Genomic DNA, 25721 nt, shown 5'->3' with positions numbered 1-25721 from the left:
CTTGGCCGCCCAGAATGCGGCGCGAGGAGCTCGCGGGTCCTCGGCGACCGCCTGCCGAGCGCCCGTGACCGGCGGCCGGTGGGGGAGTCGGAAACCGGCCGCTCACTACGCATGCTCGGAACCCCATCCCCGCGACCGCAATAGGGCGTTTCCCCGTGCCCGGGGGCATCTGGGTAAGTCCGGCCGCCATCAATCGGCAACAACAATAAACTCCGAGCCACCTACCGCTTTAAGATGGCGCGCCTTTAATTTTTTTCCCCCTCCTTCCAAGAACTCAGGATAAATGTCCGGCTGATTCCCCTGAAAGAATGTATCTTTCCGAGCAACGATGGGTTACGCTCTATATTTATTAATGTATTCATTAATACTATATGCTCTACGTATTAAGGATTTATTTTCTACATTAATGGTTGGGAGGAGGAACTGGGTGCGGGGTATCCAACTTTCGTGACGGCAAGCAAATGGATTGGGAAAGCGCGCTGCAATCAGCCACTTGGGTTTTGCAAACAGGATATCCCATAGAAACATGCTCAGTACAGTCACGTACTACTGGAATTATTATTACTGTTACATTTGGAGTCCGTTAGGGTTGCTTCTTATCGAGATTCACAAGAATAATCTCGTGACGGAATGTTCGATGGCTCGGCTCTGATCAATGGAGGCGGAGTTCTGAAGGATGGAGGCGGGGTGGTGGGAGGGATCTTATTTAAAAACCTTCCAAGTACTAAATAGCCTCGATAGAAAGGACACGGAGGGTGCACTCAGTCGCTACTTTACTAGGTATCTCCTGTACTTAATAAAGTGGCCACTGAGCATATGTCCGCGGCCTTCTGTTGAAGCAAATGTTTGGGCACCCTGCATGGTCAGTACTTAGTAACACCCCCTTTGGCAAGTATCACAGCTTGTAAACGCTTTCTGTAGCCAGCTAAGAGTCTTTCAATTCTTGTTTAAAGGATTTTCGTCCATCCTTCCTTGCAAAAGTCTTCTAGTTCTGTGAGATTCTTGGGTCGTCCTGCATGCACTGCTCTTTTTGTGGTCTATCCACAGATTTTCGATGATGTTTAGGACGGGACTGTGAGGGTCATGGTAAAACTTTCAGCTTGTGCCTCTTGAGGTAGTCCATTGTAGATTTTGAGGTGTGTTTAGGTTCATTATCCTGTTGTAGAAGCCATCCTCTTTTCATCTTGAGCTTATTTTTTTTACAGACAGTGTGATGTTTGTTTCCAGAATTTGCTGGTATTTAATTGAATTCATTCTTCTCTCTGGTGCCATAGCTTATGGTCCTATGAATGGTGTGTGCTTGTGTTCCCTTGTTACAGTCAGGATTTACAGTCAGCCAGGGGAAACCCCCCCCCCCAACCCCCACCATTGATGACATCATCGAGAGGCAGAGTCTAAAAAAAGTGGGGCCCATCAGTCTGGACCCCACCACCCAGGACATGCCCTCTTCCTATTACCACCATCAGAGAGGAGGGACAGGAGCCTGAAGACACACACTGAATGTTTCAGGAACAGCTTCTTCCCACCCTGCCACTAAATTTCACGGAAGTTAACAAATTTCACAAGGCATTCCAGTGGTATTAAACCTGCTTCTGATCTCTCAACCGACCATGAACACAGTTTTGTTATTCCTCTTTTACTCTCGTTGTTTACTTAAATAATTTTTAGGCTGTAACATATAGGAGCAGAATGAGGCCATTCAGCCCATCGAGTCTGCTCCGGCATTCCATCATGTCTGATCCTGGATTTCACTCAACCTCATACACCTGCCTTCTCGCCAAATCCTTGGACACCCTGACCCTCTAATGTTCCCCGTGCCACTGGCTGCAACACAAGCCCAAAGCATGATCGATCCACCCCCATGCTGAACAGCTGGAGAGGTGTTCTTCTCATGAAATTCTGCACTCTTTGTCTCCAAACACACCTCTGCTCATTGCAGCCAAAAGGTTCAATTTTAACTTCATCAATCCACAGGACTTATTTCCAAAATGCATCAGGCTTGTTTAGATGTTCCTTTGCAAACTCCTGACACTGAATTTTGTGGTGTGGACGCAGGAAAGGTTTTCTTCTGATGACTCTTCCATGAAGGTCATAATTGTGCAGGTGTCTCTGCCCAGTAGAACAGGTCACCACCACTCCAGAGTCTGCTAAATCTTCCTGAAGGTCTTTTGCAGGCGAACGGGGGTTTTGATTTTCCTTTCTAGCAATCCAACGAGCAGTTCTTTCGGAAACTTCTCTTGGTCTTCCAGACCTCAACTTGACCTCCACCGTTCCTGTTAACTGCCATTTCTTAATTGCATTACAAACGGATGAAACGGCTACCTGAAAACGCTTTGCTATCTTCTTATAGCCTTCTCCTGCTTTGTGGGTAACATTTATTTTAATCTACAGAGTGCTAGGCAGCTGCTTAGAGGAGCCCATGGCTGCTGATTGTTGGTACAATGTTTGAGGAGTCAGGGTATTTATAAAGCTTTGAAAATTGCATCACCTGGCCTTTCCTAACGATGACTGTGAACAAGCCATAGCCCTAACAAGCTAATTCAGGTCTGAGACCTTGGGAAAAGTTACCTGAGAGCTCAAATCTCTTGGGGTGTCCAAACTTTTGCATGGTGCGCCTTTCCTTTTTTTCCCACTCTAAAATTGTACAAAACAAAAATCCTACACTAATCTTGCTTAAAGTGTTGAAAATAATGTTTCATCTTTAAGTTTGACTTTTGGAGATCAGTTCGTCTTCTACTGACTTAATTATTAACAGTAAAAGAAATTTTGACCAGGGGTGCCCAATCTTTTGCATTGCACTGTATATATGATAACATTGAACCTCATTGAAACCTACTGAATGTTGAAAGGTGGATGTGGAGAGGCTGCTTCCTCTGCTGGGGGTATCCAGAACTAGAGGGCACAGCCTCAAAACTGAGGGAAGACCTTTTAGAACAGAGGCAAGGAGGAATTGTTTTTAGCCAGAGAGTAGTACATCTGTGGGATGGTTTGCCATAGACTGCGGGGGAGGCCAAGTCCAAGTGTATATTTAAGGCGGAAGTTGATCATTTCCTGATCGGTCAGGGCGTCCAAGGATTTGGCGAGAAGGCAGGTGTATGAGGTTGAGTGAAATCCAGGATCAGACATGATGGAATGCCGGAGCAGACTCGATGGGCTGAATGGCCTCATTCTGCTCCTATATGTTACAGCCTAAAAATTATTTAAGTAAACAACGAGAGTAAAAGAGGAATAACAAAACTGTGTTCATGGTCGGTTGAGAGATCAGAAGCAGGTTTAATACCACTGGAATGCCTTGTGAAATTTGTTAACTTCCGTGAAATTTAGTGGCAGGGTGGGAAGAAGCTGTTCCTGAAACGTTGAGTGTGTGTCTTCAGGCTCCTGTCCCTCCTCTCTGATGGTGGTAATAGGAAGAGGGCATGTCCTGGGTGGTGGGGTCCTGACTGATGGACCCCACTTTTTTTAGACTCTGCCTCTCGATGATGTCATCAATGGTGGGGGTTGGGGGGGGGGGGGTTTCCCCTGGCTGACTGTAAATCCTGACTGTAACAAGGGAACACAAGCACACACCATTCATAGGACCATAAGCTATGGCACCAGAATTAGGCCATTTTGGCCCATCGAGTCTGCTCCACTATTTCATCATGGCTGACCCATTTTCCCTCTCAGCCCCCAATCTCCTGCCTTCTCCCCGTCTCCCATCATGCCCTGTCCAAACAAGAATCAACCACTGCCTTAAATATACATAAAGATTTGGCCTCCACAGCCGCTGTGACAAAGAATTCCACAGATTCACCACTCTCTGGCTGAAGAAATTCCTCCCCATATCTGTTCTAAAAGGAGGCCCCTCTATTCTGAGGCTGTCCCCTCTGGTTGTAGACTCTCCCATCAGAGGGAGCATCCCCTCCATATCCACTCTATCAAGGCCTTTCACCATTCGATAGGTTTAAGAGACTCCTGGATAGGTACATGGTGCTTAGGAAAATAGACGGCAAGGGGTAACCCTGGGTAACTACTGAAGTAAGGACATGTTCGGCACAGCTTTGCAGGCCAGAGGGCCTGTATTGCGCTGTAGGTTTTCTATGAGGTCACCCTTCAATCTTCTGAATTCGAGTAATACAGCCCTGGAGCCATCAAACACTCTTCATATGACAAGCCATTCAATTTTTGAATCTCCTTGCAACCTTCTCCAGTTTTAGCATGTCCCAAAAAGGGGCCCAAAACTGCTCACAGTAATCCAAGTGAGGCCTCACCAGTGCTTTATAAAGCCTCAGCATTACATCCTTGCTTTTGTATTCCAGTCCAGTTTTGCTGATGATACAGAGATTGGAGGTGTAGTGGACAGTGAGGAAGGTTTTCAAAGCTTGCAGAGGGATTTAGACCAGCTGGAGGAAGGGGCTGAAAAATGGCAGATGGAGTTGAATACAGACAAGTGTGAGGTATTGCACTTCAGAAGGAAAAACCAAGGTAGAACATACAAGGTAAATGGTAGGGGACTGAGGAGTGCAGTAGAACAAAGGGATCTGGGAACACAGATACAGAATTCCCTAAAAGTGGCTTCACACGTAGATAGGTTCGTAAAGAGACCCTTTGATACGTTGGCCTTTATAAATCAAAGTATTGGGTATAAGAGCTGGAATGTTATGGTGGGGTTGTATAAGACATTGATGAGGCCGAATTTGGAGTATTGTGTGCAGTTTTGGTCACCGAGTTACTGTAAGGATATTAATAAGGTTGAAAGAGGGCAGAGAAGGTTTACAAGGATGTTGCCAGGACTTGAGAAACTGAGTTACAGAGAAAGGTTGAATAGGTTAGGACTTTATTCCCTGGAGCGTAGACGAATGAGGGGGGACTTGAAAGAGGTATATAAAATTATGATGGGTATAGATAGAGTGAATGCAAGCAGGCTTTTTCCACTGAGGCCAGGGGAGAAAAAAACCAGAGGTCATGGGTTAAGGGTGAAGGGGGAAAAGTTTAAAGGGAACATTAGGGGGGGGCTTCTTCACACAGAGAGTGGTGGGAGTGTGGATTGAGCTGCCAGATGAAGTGGTAAACACGGGCTCACTTTCAACATTTAAGAAAAACTTGGACAGGTACATGGATGAGACGGGTTTGGAGGGATATGGCCCAGGTGCAGGTCAGTGGGACTAGGCAGAAAAATGGTTTGGTACAGCCAAGAAGGGCCGAAGGGCCTGTTTCTGTGCTGTAATGTTCCGTGGTTCTCTGGTCCTCTTGAAACGAACGCTGACATCACATTCCCTTTTGTGCCGCCAGCTGGTTGGATTAGATCAGCAGCCTGTTGAACAGGTGCTGACAGAGTCACAGCTCATCCCCACAGACAGGGAGCTACAGCGACGTCGGAACGTGTAAAGTCGCAGGAGCCGCATGTTCGGGAACAGTGCTTGCCCAAAGTTCATCTCTTCATCGTGCGCTGTGCCCAATGACGGTGGGCGATCACGGCCCCCGTGACCGCGATTGTTCTCGGCAAATCTTCCGACTGAAGTGGTTTGCCTTCTTCTGGGCAGTGTCTTAACAAGAGAGGTGACCCCCCCAGCTGCTACTGGTGTACTCTTCAGAGATGGTCTGTCTGGCATTTGTGGTTGCAAAACCAGGGCTGGTCATACGTACAACCATCTACCACCTCCTCCCACGGCTTCTCGTGACCCTGATTGGGGGGCGGGGGGAGGAAGCAGATGCTACACCTTGCCCAGGGGTGGTCTGCAGGCTAGCGGAGGGAAGGGGCGCCTTACACCTCTTTTGGTAGAGACGCATCTCCACCCCGACACCCAATTGTCCGGAGTGAAACAAAACCGGCCAGGCAGCATCTTCAGGGAGGAATAAGCAGTGGACGTTTTGGGCCGGGAGTCTGCAACAGCACTGGGACGGGAAGGGAAGGGAAGGGGGGTGGAGGAAGTCAGAATAAGCAGGTAAGGGGAGGGGAGGAGTGCAAGCCGGTGGGTGATTGGTGAAGCCAGCTGGGGTGGGGGGGCTGGCAAGGGGTAAAGGGCTGAAGGACATGGAGTCAGATAGGAGAGGGCTACCACCCGAACCAGTGTGGGGGTGACGTCACTCGCCTCAACTCCGACCTGAACTCTGCAAACTGCATGCAGGCTTACTTTCAAACGACTCCACAGTTCCGGTTCTCAGTCTCAGTTCGGCTTTTGCAGGCTGGTTGTCTGTCAGTCTTTGGTCGCTGATGCAGCTTTTTTTCATAAACTCCCACTGCATTTCTGTAAATGCCCGCAAGGAAATGAAACTCAGGCTAGTATGTGGCCGCACACACACGCGTACTTTGACAATGAACGTCTATCCAACCTGGACTTAATCTGGTCAACCGTTCTAGTTAGTGCCCCCTCCCCCCCACCACCACCACCTCTAACCTTTTGGCTCATTGACTATGCATGTGAAGACTTTAAACTACTTTTTATAATGTTGCTTTACTTTGTAAATGTAGACTGGTATTTATGCAAATTTGACGTATTTATACCGATTTAATTCCCTATCTGGGGACGGGCGAGTCCTGGGCTAGATGCACTGCTTGCTGAAGGGAGGTGAACTGTCTCCCATAGCCCTCATTTGTGGGTGTAGTGATCGCTGCGGGGCCACTGGTTTGGCTCGCCAGGCGAGGTGGGGGGGGGGGGGGGTGGTCACTCTCATACGACACTTCTGTGCCCATAGAAAAGCCTTCACGTGGCGTTGCTGTTCTTACTGAGTCTGCTATGTCGTGGCGCGACCGAGCGGTATAGCCAGGCTTGGCTCGTAAGCTTTGATTGGCAGCCAGGCTCGGAGGACGAGTGGATAGGCAGTCTGTCTCGAGGAGGGAAAACTCCGATATTCAGCCCACAGACTCGATGGTCGCCTCAGTTGTGGCAGCTCGCCGTGTCACTGTGGAATGTCCCCCGGCCCCAGAGAGCGGAATCGGTCCACAGGCACCGATCTTCCCGATGATCCTGGCGCGAAGGAGTCTTCTGTCCTGATCCTCGCAGGAGAAGAACCAGCCATCATCATCCCTACGACTTCATTCTTCACTGTTGTTGGAAGCTGTTGTTTGTGTTGCATGTCACACCTTGGCCAGCACAGCACAGCGAGTTCCCAGCACGGGTGAACGTTGAAAGTCAGTCTACTATCAAAGTACACCGTATACATCCTTGAGATTCATTTACTTGCAGGCATAGATCAAATGCAATGGACAACTCCAGACAAAGGCCAGCAAGTAAGGCAGTCTGTGAAAAAGGGTTCATTTTATTGTCAAAGTATGCATGTACAATACAACTCCGACATCTGTCTTCTCCAGACAGGCACGAAATACAGAAAAACCATGGGTGTTGATGGAGAAGTAAGTACAAGATGAATGAAATATGTGTGTGTATGGTGGTGTGTGCATATGTATATATGTGTGTGTGAGTGTGTGTATATTGTGTATATACCCGTGCCCGTGGGTATCTTGTACTTGTCACGTGACAGTGGTGTTGAAGCTATACTGGACTTGAGATAGTGGTCTTGTGATGGTGGAATGATGTCATGTTCCCGCCAGTAGAGGTCATGTGACAGTTTTTTTAACAGGGTATAAAAGGAGGACCCCTCCCTGTGAGGAGGGGCAGTTCGTGGCTGGATTTGCCATTTTCAACTCCATGCCAGTGTGTGGTCCAATATTATGACGCAGTTTGGTTGAAAGGTGGAGTTTTATTTAATGCCTAAAGTTTAAAAGGTCACTGCTGGCAGTTTCTTTATAATACTGCTAGTTAAAAATCAGTGGAGAGTGAAGATCGGAGTTCGGGAGCTAAAAGATCGAGGAAAGTCGACGGTGAAACAGGTTTGACCTTGTTTGATCCTCATTCGGAAGGAATTCGTTGGCTGTGCCCGTGCCTCACTTATATATTTATTGTTGCTGAACATTTATTAAACTCGAAAGTAAACAAACGACTAACTTAACCGGAAGTTAGCTGCTGTGCAGCAGCTTGAACAGTTCTTAAAGCGGTAATGCAAAAACAGTTGTTAAAGTAGTCATGTGAAGATCCAAAGTTTTATACAGTCAGTTAAAAGGAGAGACTTCTTGAAAGGTGTTAAATTTTCTTTCGGCGCATTACTGCTGATCCCAGCTGCAGTATGCTTTTCCTGGACGATTTACGATCGACGGAAATAAACGACTCAAAAGGCACTGACCTTTCTTTGGCAAAACTTTGTATCCAACTCACTGCTCTTTTTTATTGGCAAAGCAGGAATTATCATGGACACAAGTTACTACTTCCTCATGCAAAGATTAAACAAAGGTCGAATCTGTTTCGCCATTGACATCAACTTTCCAGATCCTTCAGTATGTCCGAACTCCTATGAATCTTCACTCTCCACTGAATTTACTGGCAGAATTGTAGCGAAACTGCTGGCAATAACCTTTGAGACTTAAGGCAGAAAATAAAGCTCCATTTTAAAATAAACCTGCGTCCTGACATCGGAATACGCAGCAAAGTGGAATCACCAGTGAAATCATCCACCGACTGCCCAGCGTCACAGGGAGGGGTTCTCCTTCTATACCCTGTTGGGAAAAAAACTATCACATGACCTCTCACTTGCCGGGGGGGGGGGGGGGGAATGACGTCACTCCCCATCACAAGACCTCATCTCCAGTACAGCCTCAACTGCATCACAGTCACGTGACAGGTACAAGATACCCAAGGGTACCTAACTCTATATATACATATACACGCACGCACGCACACACACACACACACACACACGTACGTTACCTACATAGATTATTGAACTGAGTTTATTACTTCCATCCTTCAAGTACATGAGTAAAAATTTTTAAGTTATGTCTCTGTCTGAAGGAGCAATGTGCAATATATAGTAATTTGTAATAAATAGTATGTACTATTATTAGATACATACTAATAATATAACATAGAAATACAGTTGCATCAGCATGAATTAATCAGTCTGATGGCCTGGTGGAAGAAGCTGTCCCAGAGCCTGTTGGTCCTGGCTTTTATGCTGTGGTACCGTTTCCCGGATGGGAGCAGCTGGAACAGTTTGTGGTTGGGGTGACTCGGGTCCCCAGTGATCCTTCAGGATAAATATTACTGAGAACATGAGATGTAGAGTCATTGAAAGTGAGTCCATAGGTTGTGGAATCAGTTTAGGGTTGAGGTGAGTGAAGTTATCCTCACTGGACCAGCAGCCTGATGGTTGAAGGTGAATAACTGTTCTTGACCTGGTGGTGTGAGACCCGAGGTTCCTGTACCTCCTGCCCAATGGAAGCAGTGAGAAGAGAGCACTGTCTGGATGGGGGTCTCTGGTGATGGATGCAGCTTTCTTGTGTCAATGACCATGTATATGTGCTCGATGGTGGGGAGAGTTTTTCCTGTGATGGACTGGGTGTATCCACCACTTTCAACAGGCTTCTCCGTTCTTGTGTACGAAGCAACCAGTCAGGATGCTCTCCGCTGTGTATCTATAGGAGTCTGCCAAACTTTCAGATGACATGCCGTGGGTTCAACGGCATGGTGAGGGGGGTGGGGTCCCTGCTGACCTTCCGATAAGGTGAGGACAGTTTCGGGGGCGGTGAGGGGGGGGGGGGGGTGTTGATGGTGTGATCCGCAGTAGTGTCACGGCCAACGCCATTGCAGCTCAGGGTCTCGGACTCCCCCTCCCGGCGTCACCGGCAAGGAGGGTGTGCGTTTGCCCCCCCGGTTTCCTCCCGCAGTCCAAAGTCGTAGCGGTTTGTAGGCTAGCTGGTCGGTGTAAGTTGCCCCGTGATTGGTTTCGGGTTAAATCGGGGGTTGCTGTGCCGAAAGAGCCCATTCCGTGCTGTATTTCCAAGTATTTTTTAATAATAAATAAAGTTAAGCTCAGATTATTGATCCCAAAAGTCTGCGGACAAACGGGCGCTTGCATGGACGCGCGGGCAAGTAGAACGAAAGCTGAGACCGCGAGGGAAAACGCGTGTGAGTACAGCAGTCTGGACCCCAGACAGGTTCGGCACTACCAGTAGAAGTGTTAACTCTCTGACAGGCTCTGTTAAGACACTTTCTGACACCTTTGCAAATTCCATTCGCAGGAGAGCAGGAGTGGAGCCCAGCCTTCGGCCGACTTCCCCAGCCACCCCGGTGAAACCGTGAGGCGGACTCCCCGCCGCGCTTCCTCTCCAAGGGGAAGCGGTCACGTCTCTGGTCTGCCTGGATGCCGAGGACAGAAGAACGCCTACCTGGCCCGGGAACGTTGTCTGTGTCCGGCAGATTCGGGCCCCATTCCTGAAGCGCCGTCGGGGTTGTCGGGGGGCCTTGAGCGACTGACCCCTCCTCACTGAGCAACTGGTGCCGGAAGACGAGGAGAGGCTGCAGAGGGTCCTCGGTCAGCCATTCCCCTCTCCACCACACCCACTCGGCCCCCATGAAGTCGTTCCGCTGTTCGGACTGCGGCAAGAGCTTCAGGCGCTCCAACGACCTGCTGACGCACCAGCACGTCCACAGCGGCGAGCGGCCGTTCGTCTGCCCGCAGTGCGGGAAGGGCTTCACCCACCCCACCTACCTGGTGAACCACCGGCGGCTGCACACCGGCGAGCGGCCCTTCGCCTGCTCCGCCTGCGGCAAAGCCTTCGCCCAGTCCTCCGCCCTGCTCCGGCACCAGTGGGTGCACAGCGGCGAGCGGCCTTTCAGCTGCCCCGACTGCGGGCGGGGCTTCACCGACCCCTCGCACCTGCTGGACCACCGGCGCATCCACAGCGGCGAGCGGCCCTTCTCCTGCACCGTCTGCGGCAAGGGCTTCGCGCTCTCCTCGTCCTTCCTGCGGCACCAGTCCACCCACGCCGAGGACAGGCCGTACCGCTGCGCCCTCTGCAGCCGCGGCTTCACCTGCACCTCCAGCCTGGTCACGCACCAGCGGGTGCATACCGGCGAGCGGCCGTTCGCCTGCCCCGACTGCGGCAAGGGCTTCGCCCGCTCCTCGCACCTGCAAACGCACCGGCGCACCCACACGGCCGAGCGGCCCTTCGCCTGCTCCGAGTGCGGCAAGGGCTTCACCCTGCCGGCCAACCTGCTGCGGCACCGGCGGGTCCACACCGGCGAGCGGCCCTTCGCCTGCTCCGTCTGCGGCAAGTGCTTCGCCCAGTCCTCCAACCTGCTCCGGCACCAGCGGGTCCACAGCGGCGAGCGGCCTTTCAGCTGCCCGGTCTGCGGCAAGGGGTTCGCCCAGTCCTCACACGTGCTCAGGCACCAGCGGGTCCATGCCGGCGCTGAAGGTCTCTAGTTGGAACTGGTTTATTATTGTTAAATGTACGGTTAAAAAAAACTTTATATTCAACACTGTTCACACAGATCACATCATTACACAGTGTATTGAGGCGGAACAAGGTCAAACAATAACAGAATTGGAATTGGTTTAATATTGTTGACGTGTACCGAGATACAGTGACAATCTTGTATATCGTTCACACAGATCACATCATTACACAGTGTATTGAGGCAGAACAAGGTCAAACAATAACAGAATTGGAATTGGTTTATTATTGTTGACGTGTACCGAGATACAGTGACGATCTTGTCTTGTATATCGTTCACACAGATCACATCATTACACAGTGTATTGAGGCAGAACAAGGTCAAACAATAAGAGAATTGGAATTGGTTTAATATTGTTGACGTGTACCGAGATACAGTGACAATCTTGTATATCATTCACACAGATCACATCATTACACAGTGTATTGAGGCAGAACAAGGTCAAACAATAACAGAATTGGAATTGGTTTATTATTGTTGACGTGTACCGAGATACAGTGACAATCTTGTATAACGTTCACACAGATCACATCATTACACAGTGTATTGAGGTGGAACAAGGTCAAACAATAACAGAATTGGAATTGGTTTATTATTGTGGACGTGTACTGAGATACAGTGACAATCTTGTATATCGTTCACACAGATCACATCATTACACAGTGTATTGAGGTGGAACAAGGTCAAAGAATAACAGAATTGGAATTGGTTTATTATTGTTGACGTGTACTGAGATACAGTGACAATCTTGTATAACGTTCACACAGATCACATCATTACACAGTGTATTGAGGCGGAACAAGGTCAAACAATAACAGAATTGGAATTGGTTTATTATTGTTGACGTGTATCGAGATACAGTGACAATCTTGTCTTGTATATCGTTCACACAGATCACATCATTACACAGTGTATTGAGGCGGAACAAGGTCAAACAATAACAGAATTGGAATTGGTTTATTATTTGTTGACGTGTACTGAGATACAGTGACAATCTTGTCTTGTATATCGTTCACACAGATCACATCATTACACAGTGTATTGAGGTGGAACAAGGTCAAACAATAACGGAATTGTAATTGGTTTATTATTGTTGACGTGTACCGAGATACAGTGACAATCTTGTCTTGTATATCGTTCACACAGATCACATCATTACACAGTGTATTGAGGTGGAACAAGGTCAAACAATAACAGAATTGGAATTGGTTTATTATGTTGACGTGTACCGAGATACAGTGACAATCTTGTATAACGTTCACACAGATCACATCATTACACAGTGTATTGAAGTGGAACAAGGTCAAACAATAACAGAATTGGAATTGGTTTATTATTGTGGATGTGTACCGAGATACAGTGACAATCTTGTATATCGTTCACACAGATCACATCATTACACAGTGTATTGAGGTGGAACAAGGTCAAAGAATAACAGAATTGGAATTGGTTTATTATTGTGGACGTGTACCGAGATGCAGTGACAATCTTGTATATCGTTCACACAGATCACATCATTACACAGTGTATTGAGGTGGAACAAGGTCAAACAATAACAGAATTGGAATTGGTTTATTATTGTGGACGTGTACCGAGATACAGTGACAATCTTGTATATCGTTCACACAGATCACATCATTACACAGTGTATTGAGGTGGAACAAGGTCAAACAGTAACAGAATGCAGAATAGTGTCACAGCCACAGAGAAAGAGCAGAGCAGGCAGACAAAAAGGTACAAGATCATAACAAGTTAGACTGTGTCAGAACTCCATTTTATTGTACTAGGGGAACCATTTAATAGTCTGATAACAGCGGGGTAGAAGCCGTCCTTGAGCCTGGTGGGACGTGCTTTTGTATCTTCTGCCCGCTGGGGGGGGGGGGAGAATGCCCAGGTTGGGGGGTGGGCGTTTTGATTATGCCGCTTGTTTTACCGAGGCAGCGGGAAGGGGAGGCTGGTTCCCGTGCCGTGCTCAGCCGTGTCGTCCGCTGCTCTCCGGGGTTCCCTGCGCTCTCGGCCAGCGCGGTCGCCGTGCCCAGCCGCGGTGGATCCGGCAGCGTTCCGCCTGGCGTGTGCGTGTTCGCGGACTGGTCTCTGAGCAGGATTTGTTCTTTTTTAACGCGTCCTGAAAACTCCGCGACATTTTAAAAGTGTGTGGTTCTTTTTTAAATGTGTAATAGGCTCAGTCGGGCAGCCAAAACAAGGGGGAGCCAGCGGCAAATGTAAAATCAATTCCGGCGTCCCCTCTTGAGAGAGTGCGCGTGTGTTTCCGCCCACAGTCCAAAAACGGGCTGGTTGGTGGGTTAATGGGGACCGTAAATCGCGCTGTGGTTAGACTAGGGTTAAATCGGTGGGCGATGGAGCTGGGTGGGCTGGCAAAGCCTGTTCTGCCCTGTATCTAGGTATAAATAAACAATGTCTTGGCTAGATGGCGTCGGCGTTCAGCCGGCCGGCGGTCCGTTAACAGCGAGCTGCTGACTTCCATTCTGCGTATATTTTTACAATTTGTAACAATATTGTAACTTGAAACACTAACTATGTAAATACGTTTGAAAGCAAAAGTTGTGGTGCGTTTATTTTTTTCCCAGGAAGAAAAAAACACGGATTATATTTATTAACACGTAATTCGTTGCCGTGAATATTACAATTCCAATAGCCTGATTTCAGAATTGCAATGACATTAGGTAAAGGAAGACGGCAACAAAGTCTACATGCGCGGGGACTGGCGGTGTCAGGATAGGGTGCTTCCCTCGGCTTCCGACCGGCCGCGGTGGCTCCCCAGTCCACCGGTTTGAGAAGTGGAATGGAAGCCCCGACTTGTACTTCCCCCCCACACACACCCGGTCTGTGTGTGTGCGCTGTGTCAGAAAGCTGCAGCTGACGGTGGTGGGGAGGGGGAAGGGGGCAGGGGGCGGAAGGTCAGACCTGTCGCTACTCTGAGGGTAATTATGGTCCGCGCCGCTCCGAAATCGAGCGTATAAAAACATCAAGAAATCGGAGCGGGGCCGACCTGCTCCGCCATTCGGTAAAATCACGGCTGATCTGTCCGTGGACTCATCTCCCCCTACCAGCCTTTTCCCGCTACGATGCCAAAACATCTACCCTGTTTGAGTTGATTCTGAGAGCTGGGATGGCTCCAGAGCGGCACCCCCGGGTGTGTGTTTTTTTTTTGCCCCGCGTCAGTTTTATTGTCGTTACTCCTTTGTGACAGCAGTGCAGGGCAAGGCAGGAAGCATTTACTGTCAATGAATCAATAGTGTGAAAGAGGAATGTGTGTGCGTACCCCTCCCCGCAGGTAGTAATGAGCAGGGGGCGTGTCCTGGATGGTGAGTGACGGGCGCCGCATGCCGGAGACCCCGCCTCTCGCTGACGTCACCCAGGCGGCATTGGCTCCATCTCCTCAAACTCCTCCTACTTCGACCAGCCTGGCTCCCCCCACTCATCCGGCCGGGCTCTTAACGCCGTGATGACTTCTCCCTCTCCGGCTCCCCGATCGTCTGCGTTCACCCCGCTCCCGTCAGCCCGCAGCCTCTCCGCCTCCAGCACTTCTCGTCCTGAAGAGGCAGGGGTTCCTGTGGCCTCGGGACTCCGGGGGCTGGATGGGTTGTGGGGCCTGTGCGACCGCATGCCCGCTCTCCGTGTCTTTCCCCAGATCACCCTCCGGCCGAGGAGACGCTTCGGGGTCAGGTTGAGATCTGAGAAAGTATTTGTTGTCCTGCGTGTGTGTTATTCCCCAGGTTGCGGGCGGGTTGGGGGAGAGGCCACATAATCGGGTACTTTCGCTCTGCCCGCCGCGCCAGCAAGGATCTCCCGGTGGCCAAGCCATTTCAACCCATACCGGCACGCTACCCCTACGGCCTCTTCTGCAGCCCAACGTGAGGAGCAACACCTCACATTCCGCCACCTACCTACTGGCATAAACGTTGATACTCATATTTCTGGTAATTCATGCCTCTTCCTCTTTCCACGCCCCATTCTGACCTGACCTGCCCTCAGGTTCCCCTCCTCTTTCCCTTTCTTCCGTGTTCCACTCTCCTCTCCAATCAGAGTCGCAGAGTGTGTGCCTTCCGGCGTCTGTACCTCCTACCTGCTGGTAACAGTGAGAAAAGGACATGCCCTGGGTGCTGGAGGTCCTTCATAATGGACGCTGCCTTTCTGGGACACCACTCCCTGAAGATGTCCTGGGCTCTTTGTAGGCCGGTACCCAGGATGGGGCCGACTAGATTTACAACCTTCTGCGGTCCTGGTCCCTCCATACCAGACAGTGGTACATACCATCCATATCTCACAGGTCAGGCCTGTGAGAACGCTCTCCGTGATACATCTATAGAAGGTTTTGAGTGTATTTGTTGACATACCGAATCTCTTCAGACTCCTAATGAAGTATACCCGCTGTCTGGCCTTCTTTATGACTACATCGATAGGTTGGGACCAGGTTAGATCCTCAGAGATCTTGACACCCAGGAACTGCTCACTCTCTCCACTTCTAGAACAGATAAAGGAACTTAAGACCTGAGAAAGTATTTGTTGTCCTGCGTGTGTATTTTTCCCCAGGCTGCAAAATTTATATTTCTATTTTCGCACTACTTACTTAATTTATAGTTAAGTAAGTAGTACAAAATAGAAATAAGTGTGTGTGCGTGTGTGTGTGTGTGTGTGTTTGTGCGCGTGTAGTGCAGAAGTAGAATTTAAAAAGTCGTGAGGTTGTGTTCCCGGGTTCAATGTCCATTCAGACATCGGATGGCAGATGGGAAGAAGCTGGCGGGATGTGTAACAAAAGAGGAAAAAAAAATGGAAATGCCAAAGAATAAAAAATTATATAAAATTATATTACATGTTTCAGAGATTAAAGTATGAATATGGAATAAAATATACAGTTTGTACGTAAATACATCGTAAACAGGTTTATAAAAACTGATTTAAAGTGTATAGACTGCGGTAATAGATGGGGCGGGAGGGGCGGTAAACTTAAAAGGTTAGCTGCCCTGTGGGGAGGAAACTTTGACGAGGGTGTGAAGTTTTTCTCTCTCTAGTTTTAATCGCCCGATGGCGCTTTCCAGAAAGGAGCTTTTGGAAACGGTGGTTTGCAGAGCGAGCGGGCAGTGTCCGCAACGATTCTCCCGCCCGCCTCTTTGTGCTGGATTCATACAAGTCCTGCAGCGATGGTAACACACGCAACTGCCGAGTTCCTCCTGCCCTCTGCGTGTGTTTCTCGGATTTCCAGCTTCTGCAGATTCTATACGGACAAGCACCGTCGACGTTTCGGGCCGAGACCCTGAAAAACTCAATGTCCAAATGAGTCCTGACGAAGGGTCTCAGTCCGAAACGTCGACAGCGCTTCTCCCTGTAGATGCTGCCTGGCCTGCTGCGTTCCACCAGCATTTTGTGTGTGTTATTGTTTGAATTTCCGGCATCTGTGGATTCTCTCGTTTCGGCAGTGACGGCTTTGACCCGATAGTCCACTCCAAAGATTATCCACAGCCTCCAAAACAAAATTAGTTGGACAACACTCACAAAATGCTGGAGGAACTCAGCATCAGTGGAAAAGTGTACAGAGTTGAGGTTTCGGGCCGAGACCCTTCGTCAGGACTCATTCGGACATTACGTTTTTCACTGTGAACTGTCATTTGTGGTTAATAGGAAGGATGTGGAAGGGGGTGCAGAGGCGGTTCGCGGGACGCTGCCTGGACTAGAGAACAGAGTCTGAATCAGTCGGAATGGCTGTTGGCGAGCGGGTGCAGGAGAGGCTGAGGGAGCCAGGGCTTTTCGCTTTGGAGCAGACGGTGTGATGCCGAGGCCTCATGGGGTAACGGTCAGAGGGCTTTTGGAGCACTACAAATGGCTTTTGGCCCCAGAGGGCCAGGAAGGGTGCGCTGACTTTGAGAGGGTCCGGTGGTCGTTCACGAGAGGCAGCCTGGGCATGAAACAGTTAACACATTTGCGCGCTGAAGTTTCGACGAATGAGGCTGGGTGGGCGGGAACTTATTGAACGATATCGATTATCGAAAGGCCCTAGATAGAGTGACGCGGAGAGGATGTTTCCCACAGTGGGAGAGTCTAGAACACGATGGCTCAGCCTCAGGGTACGAGGCGTGCCTCCAAAGCGGAGATGAGGAGGAATTTTCTTTCAGCCAGAGGGTGGTGGATCTGTGGAATTCGTAGCCACAGACAGCCGTGGAGGCCACATCTTCAAGGCGGAGGTTGACTGATTACAGGAAGGAGTGGGGTTGAATGGTGGAATGGCGGAGCGTTCTCGATGGGCCGAATGGTCTGGCTCGGCTCCTCTGTCTGACGGTCACAAGATCAGGAGTGCGGAAAATTGTGAGAGCCGTGGACGGAGTGGGTGCCAGCGCCTGTATCTCCCCGGGACAGAAATGTCCATCACCGGAGGAGATTTACAAGGACGTTGCCTGGATTGGGGAGCATGCCTTATGAGAATAGGTTGAGTGAAACTGGCCTTTTCTCCTTGGAGCGAAGGAGGGTGAGAGGTGACCTGATAGAGGTGTAGAAGATGATGAGAGTCACTGATCGTGTGGATAGTCAGAGACATTTTCCCCAGGGCTGAAACGTTTGCCACAAGAGGACACAGGTTTAAGGTGCTGGGGAGGAGGTACAGAGGAGATGTCAGGGGTCAGTTTTGTTAAAAAAGAGAGTGGTGTGTGTGTGGAATGGATTTCCCGTGGCTGCGGGTGAAGCGGATACGATAGGGTCTTTTAAGAGACTTTTACATGGGTACATGGAGCGTAAACAAATAGAGGGCTATGCGCTAGGGAAAACCTAGACAGTCTCTGGAGTGGCATAAAAAGTTGGGAACCCCATGACTTAAGGTGGGTGGAATAAGGTTTAGCGGGGGAGTGGGTGAGGTGTCAGAGGTAGTTTTTTTTTAATTGCTCAGAGAGTGGCGGGTGCATGCAATGCCCTGTCGGGGCAGATCCAACAGGGGCACTTAAGGGACTCTTAAGTGGGCACAAACAATGGATGAAAGGGAAATGCCCCGAGTAGCAGGGAAGGGTTGGAGAGATCATGGAGTATACAGGGCAGTGGGTCAGCACGACATTGTGGGCCGAAGGGCCCGGACTGTGCTGTTCTGTTCCGTGTTTTGTGTCGATTTCACCTTTAATTCCAGAGTAGGAATCAGGACCCTACTTGTTTCTTAATTTGGCGCAACAGTGCAGAAGGGGCCTTTTGGCCCGTCTACTCCATGATGCTGCCCCCCTCAACTGTACCCAAACGCTTCTTCAGTGTTACAATCGAGCCACGTTGGCTTGCAGCTCGTTCCACACTTGCACCACCACTCTGAGGTGAATAAGTTCCCCCCCACCAAGTACTTCATCTTTCACCCGGAAGATGTGACATAGACTCGGCCAGCCTGAGGGGACAGACGTGCTTGCATTCATACTGTCTATATCCCTCTTAATTGTGCACACCTCCATAAGGCCTTCTTCACTCATTCTTCGGTACTCCGGAGAATAAAATGTCATCTACTCAACCTCTCCTTCCAAATCAAGACACCGATCTCGGCAAGGTCCTGGCCAATCTTCTCTGTGTTCTTTCAAGCTGTTTGATATTTTCCCCGTTGGAGGGTCGGATCAAATCAGGTTTAGTTATCACTCGGACCATACATGGATGATATTTTCCCCGTAGGAGGGTCGGATCAAATCAGGTTTAGTTATCACTCGGACCATACATGGATGATATTTTCCCCGTAGGAGGGTCGGATCAAATCAGGTTTAGTTATCACTCGGACCATACATGGATGATATTTTCCCCGTAGGAGGGTCGGATCAAATCAGGTTTAGTTATCACTCGGACCATACATGGATGATATTTTCCCCGTAGGAGGGTCGGATCAAATCAGGTTTAGTTATCACTCGGACCATACATGGATGATATTTTCCCCGTAGGAGGGTCAGATCAAATCAGGTTTAATTATCACTCGGACCATACATGAACGATATTTTCCCCGTAGGAGGGTCAGATCAAATCAGGTTTAATTATCACTTGGACCATAAGTGGATGCAGTCAATCGAGACGGCGTTCCGCTGGGGCCCAGGTGCGCACTTTTCGTCTCTGGCCTCTCACCACGCTTCATCGGCATGGATGTAAGTGCCCACTGGGCGGTAGGTGCTTTGGCGGGTCACCACGCTCCGCCTGGGCGCCGATACGACTGAAGCTCGCTTGAACAGGTGGGTACCACGCACTGTTGGAGCAAGAGGTTGAAGATATCCACGACTCTCCAGCAAAGGTCTTTACTGCTCCATCCGGACCGGATGCTTTCCTTGGATTCACTCTCTCAAAGTCACATCATCTTCAGATGCTGAGACCAAAGGACCATCGGGAGATCATCAGAGTACACAAGCCCTATAAATCTAGTCTAATTGGGTCTCTTTTTTTTTATCAACAACCGTTCTGTAATTTTATGCTTTTCTTGCCAGACCATTGCTGGGGATATGTGGTGTTGGTCATGCATTATTTGAGTGAGTTTAAGTTTCTCACCCGGTACAGCAAAGGTAGTGGGGTAAGAGTCAGTTTCAAAACTTGAGGTAACTCTATTCTCAATGTTGTTGTTGTTCCTTTCCATGCCTTGCGGCACATCAGGTAGTGTTTTCACTGTTTCTTTAGCATTTATCTGTTTTTTTTTACGAGTTGCTAGCCGGACGCTCAACCCAGCACCGATGGAAAACGCACAAGGAGCCCGCCGGATTCAAACTCAGAACCATTCGGCTCAAAGTCCCATGCTGGTGCCACTGCACCACTGGCCGGTGTTTATTATCAATCATCTTACAGTGGCATGCAAAAGTTTGGGCACCCCTGTTCAAAATTTCTGTTACTGTGAATAGATAGGCGAGTAAAAGATGACCTGATTTCCAAAAGGCATAAAGTTAAAGATGACACATTTCTTTAATATTTTAAACAAGATTACTTTTTTTAAAATTTCCATCTTTTACAGTTTAAAAATAACAAAAAAGGAAAAGGGCCCGAAGCAAAAGTTTGGGCACCCTGCATGGTCAGTACTTAGTAACACCCCCTTTGGCAAGTATCACAGTTTGTAAACGCCTTCTGTAGCCAGCTAAGAGTCTTTCAATTCTTGTTTGGGGCACTTTCGCCCACCCTTCCTTGCAAAAAGCTTCCAGTTCTGTGAGATTCTTGGGCCGTCTTGTATGCACTGCTCTTTTGTGGTCTATCCACAGATTTTCGATGATGTTTAGGACGGGACTGTGAGGGCCATGGTAAAACTTTCAGCTTGTGCCTTTTGAGGTAGTCCATTGTAGATTTTGAGGTGTGTTTAGGATCATTATCCTGTTGTAGAAGCCATCTTTTCATCTTCAGCTTTTTTTTTTTACAGACTGTGTAATGTTTGCTTCCAGATTTTGCTGATGATTAATGGAATTCATTCTTCCCTCTACCAGTGAAATGTTCCCCATGCCACTGGCTGCAACACAAGCCCAAAGCATGATCGATCCACCCCTGTGCTGAACAGCTGGAGAGGTGATCTTTTCATGAAGTTCTGCACCCTTTTTTCTCCAAACATACCTTTGCTCATTGCAGCCGGAAGTTCTATTTTAACTTCCTTAGTGCACAGGACTTGTTTCCAAAATGCATCAGGCTTGTTTAGATAGAACAGTGCACCACAACTCCAGAGTCTGCTAAATCTTCCTAAAGGTCTTTTGCAGTCAAATGGGGTTTTGATTTGCCTTTCTAGAAATCCTACGAGCAGTTCTCTAGGAAAGTTTTCTTGGGATAAGGTTTGAGGAGTCAGGGTATTTATAAAACTTTGAAATTTGCATCACCTGTCCTTTCCTAATGATGATTGTGAACAAGCCATAACTCTTAACAAGCTAATTACAGTCTGAGACCTTGGTAAAAGTTATCTGAGAGCTCAAATCTCTTGGGGTGCCCAAACTTTTGTCTGGTGCTCCTTTCCTTTTTTTCACTCTAAAATTGTACAAAATAAATATACTAATCTTGCTTAAAATGTTGAAAAGAATGTTTCATCTTCAACTTCATGGCTTTTGAAGATCAGTTCATCTTCTACTCACTTAACTATTCACAGTAACAGAAATTTTGACCGGGGTGCCCAAACTTTTGCATGGCACTGTACATATTACCATATACTGTACTGCCTTGAGGTTCATTTTCTTGCAGGCATTTACCGGCAGTGGGGGTTGGGGAAGAAATATGGTTTTACAAGGTGTATAAAGACTGGCAAACAACCAAAGTTTAAAGTAAGTTTATTACATATACGTCGCCATGTCCTATCCTGAGATTCATTGTCCTGCCGAGATGAGTTTTCTTGTTGGTATTCATAGCAGGACAAAGAAACACAACAGAATCAGCAAAAATCAGCAAAGACGGACAAGCAAGCCATGTGCAAAACGAAAACCCGAACAATAATAATAAACCCACGACTTACTGAAGTCAATGAGTGAAAATCGCCTGAAAAATGCTGAATTAAAAGAGGAAATTGAAAGACGATGGAACATGAACAGGGTTGACATTGTCCCAATAGTAACATCTACAATAGCTGGTATCGTCCCCAAAGTCACTACACAAGAGTATTAAAGAGTTAGTCTGACACAGCGATATCTATGTAAATCTCCAGAAACCCACAATACCAAACCGCACTCGAAGAGTCGGACAGTCCCCGGGAATTGTGAAATGAGTGTGCTTGGCTGTGCCCGTACCTCGTGTTCCATCAGCGTGAGCTGAGGAGAAATACAAACTCATAATACTGAGATGTAGAGTCCATGAGTGGTGGAATGGGTTCAGCATTGAGGCGAGTGAACAAGGTTAATAACTATTCCTGAATATGATGGCGTGGAACCTGAAGTTCCTGATGCTACCAAACAAGCTCTCCAATAGCCGTTCCCACTGACGCTTCAGACTAGCTGTGGGCGCTGTGCACGAACAGCTGGTCAGGGGCATGTGGCAGCCACTCGCCTTCTTCAGCCACTGCCTCCTCTGTCCCCCCGAAAGGAAGTAGAGTTCATTTCACTGTGAGCTACTCCCTCCACCACTTTGACGACCTTCTGGAGGGTCGTCCTCTCACAGCGTTTGTCGACCACAAACCCCTGGTGCACATGATGGCCAAAATATCAGACCCTCGGTCAGCACAGCAGCCAGCTGGCCGACAGATCAGAGTTCGCAACTGATATGCAACATTTCTGGGGGGTGGGAATAGTGTCGTGGCCGATTGCCTCTCATGGCTAGGCAGCGAGGCCGTGACATCAGGGTTGACTGTGTCAAAACGGCAGATGACCAAGCTACTGACCCAGAGGTCCAGGCTTACCGAACAGCAGTCCCGGGCCTACCATTCGGTTCATGGAAGCTGGAGATTCTCTCCTGAGCGATGTGTCAGCTGGTCACCCTCGCTCCATCAAACCGGTGTGCTTAAGAGTGAGTGTGTGTGTGTGTGTGTCTGTGTGTGAGTGAGTGTGTCTGAGTGTGTGAGTGTGGGTTTGTGTGTGTGAGTGTGTGTGTGTGTGTGTGGGTGAGTGAGTGTGTGTGTATGCGTGTGTGAGTGTCTGTGTGTGTGGGTGAGTGTGGGTTTGTGAGTGAGTGTGTGTGTGTGTGTGTCTGTGTGTGAGTGAGTGTGTCTGAGTGTGTGAGTGTGGGTTTGTGTGTGTGAGTGTGTGTGTGTGTGTGTGGGTGAGTGAGTGTGTGTGTATGAGTGTGTGAGTGTCTGTGTGTGTGGGTGAGTGTGGGTTTGTGAGTGTGTGTGTGTGTGTGGTCACCCTCGCTCCATCAAACCGGTGTGCTTAAGAGTGAGTGTGTGTGTGTGTGAGTGAGTGAGTGAGTGTGTCTGAGTGTGTGAGTGTGGGTTTGTGTGTGTGAGTGTGTGTGTGTGTGTGTGAGTGTCTGTGTGTGTGTGTGTGTGTGTGTGTGTGTGAGTGTCTGTGTGTGTGTGTGTGTGTGTGTGTGAGTGTCTGTGTGTGTGTGTGTGTGTGTGTGTGTGTGTGGGTGAGTGTGGGTTTGTGAGTGGGTTTGTGAGTGTGTGTGTGAGTGTGTGTGGGTGAGTGTGGGTTTGTGAGTGGGTTTGTGAGTGTGTGTGTGAGTGTGTGTGTGTGTGTGAGTGTCTGTGTGTGTGTGTGTGTGTGTGTGTGTGTGTGGGTGAGTGTGGGTTTGTGAGTGGGTTTGTGAGTGTGTGTGTGAGTGTGTGTGCATGTGAGACGGCCTCAGACAGAGCGTGCGTGACTGGACTGCGGCCCGTGTGGAGCGCCGGCTGGCGAATAGGTCCCAGAGCGCCGGTTTGACCATCTCAATGTGGACCTTGCTGGTCCTCTCCCCCCGTGCTTTCACGCACCTTCTTACCGTGGTGGATTGCACTGCCAGGGGGCCAGACATCATCCCTCTCGCATCGGTGTCAGCCGCAGACGTGGATCTGCTGTTGATCAGCACCTGGGTTGCTTGGTTTTGCCCCCATCTGAGATTTCCTCTGACCGCGGTCAGCAATTCATTTGCGGTGCCTGGGCTGCAAAGAGCACCCTCCTTAGTAAATCCGATTCCTTTCCCCCCGTCATGGGCTCTTGCATTCCTGCTGACCAACTGGACTCCGCCCGGCTTGTTTTCCTCCACCATCATCCCTTTGCAATGGCCTGTTCAGCGTTTGGGAACGGGGAGAGGATTCCTGCAACACAGAGACGAAGGGTACACCTGGATGCGTTTCAGTAGGTCGCCTTAACCCGGCCCACCGGGGAGTGTCCCGCTGCCCTGCCCCGCCCTGGCGCACCGACATGACCATGGGTGAGACAGCGGCACCCGAGCTCCGGACAGGGTGCGGCTGGTCGTGGGGGTGGGGTCGGGTGACGTCTTTGGGAGAAAATTCACCAACACCGACTTTGGTGAGTTCCGAGGCTGCTCTGACGTGATGACGAATTACGTAAAAGATTTTTTTTCCCTGGCGCGCCATGGTGTGTGGGTATTGAAGTTCGGACAAATGCGTTGCGGGTTTCGTAGAAAACCACAGCACCGCCCAGACCTTTCCACCCACTTGAAGATCTTACAGAAACATACAAAACTGTGGAAGGGATGGATGAGCTATAAGTAGGAAAGCTGTTTCCATTGGTAGGTGAGACTATAACGAGGGGACATTGCCCCAAGATTCAGGCGAGAAGATTTAGGAGAGAGATGAGAAGAAACTGTTTCTCCCAGAGAGTGGTGAATCTGTGGAATTCTCTGCCCAGGGAAGCAGTTGAGGCTTCTTTACTAAATATATTTAAGATACAGTTAGATAGAGTTTTACATAGTAGGGGAATTAAGGGTTACAGGAAAAAGGCAGGTAGATGGAGCTGAGTTTACGGACAGATCAGCCATGATCTTATTGAATGGCGGGGTGGCCTCGATGGGCCGGATGGCCTACTCCTGCTCCTATTTCTTATGTAAGATTAATCTAACCCTTCCCTCCTACAGAACCCTCCATTTTTCGACCATCCATGTGTGCATCTAAGAGTTTCTTAAATGCCCCTAACGTATCTGACTCTGCCAGCACCCCTGGCCGGAGTTCCACACACAAGCCTCTCTTACAGCACCTCTGACAGTCTCCCCACACTTAGCTCCAATCAGCTTGAAATCGTTAAACAGGAAGCACCTTATATACACACACACATATGGAGAGAGAGAGAAAACACTTGGGTTGTCATGACAACAACCCATCCATCGCGTCAGAAAATCAAAACAGTGGGTCATTGACTGCAGGACAGGGTGGTGTTGCACACGCACGTGATCGCAGTCAATGGCAGTCGCGGCTCAGCACGACCGTGCAAACCATGGACTCGGTCTCTGCCCCCCTCTGCCTCGGTAAATCGAAGACCCTCCCCACCTTGGAGATTCTCTCTTCTCCACATCCTAAATGGGGTGTGCACCCAATGCGCCCCACTGTGCATTGGGCAGAAGATACAGAAGTCTGAAAGCACGTACCACCAGGCTCAAGGACAGCTTCTACCCCCACTGTCATCAGACTCTTGAGAAGTTCCTTTGCACAATAAGATGGACTCCTGACCTCACTACCGACCTCGTTATGGCCTTGCATCTCATTGCCTGCCTCCACCGTGCTTTCGCTGTGGCTGTGACACTCTATTCTGCATTCAGTTGTTGTTTTACGTTGTTCTACTCCCCAGTGACCTGTTAATTTAGACCTAGGCCTTAAGACATAGGAGTAGAAGTCGGCTATTTGGTATTCGAGTCTGCTCCGCCACTCAATCGTAGGCAAATCCAATTCTACAAGTCATCCCCACCCCCCCTGCTTTCACCCCTCTGATGCCCCAGCTAATCAAGAACCTATCTAACTCTGCTTTAAATGCACCCAACGACTTAGCCTCCACAGCCACTCGTGGCAACTAATTCCACGGATTTACCACCCTCTGACTAAAGGAATTTCTCCGCATCTCAGTTCTAAAAGGACGTCCTTCAATCCTGAAGTCGTGCCCTCTTGTCCCAGAATTCCCTACC

The 25721-nt window shown here is 49.1% G+C and overlaps 1 protein-coding gene across 1 annotated transcript; it reads left to right on the top strand.

The window, feature by feature from the left end:
• Nucleotides 1-13031, top strand: LOC132384395 (zinc finger protein 497-like). Its single transcript, XM_059955501.1, has 3 exons — nucleotides 1-173; nucleotides 10055-12202; nucleotides 12939-13031. Exon 2 carries the CDS (start codon nucleotides 10387-10389, stop codon nucleotides 11239-11241), a length of 855 nt encoding a protein of 284 aa, XP_059811484.1. The 5' UTR covers nucleotides 1-173; nucleotides 10055-10386; the 3' UTR covers nucleotides 11242-12202; nucleotides 12939-13031.
• Nucleotides 13032-25721: the final 12690 nt, after the last annotated feature.

This window comes from Hypanus sabinus, chromosome 32, assembly GCF_030144855.1.
Source record: "Hypanus sabinus isolate sHypSab1 chromosome 32, sHypSab1.hap1, whole genome shotgun sequence".
Lineage (NCBI taxonomy): Eukaryota > Metazoa > Chordata > Chondrichthyes > Myliobatiformes > Dasyatidae > Hypanus > Hypanus sabinus.
This window is presented reverse-complemented; position numbering and strand designations above follow the sequence as displayed.

Bases quoted from the DNA above. Each gene is read 5' to 3' on its own strand.
- LOC132384395 (XM_059955501.1), top strand. From the start codon at position 10,387: ATGAAGTCGTTCCGCTGTTCGGACTGCGGCAAGAGCTTCAGGCGCTCC.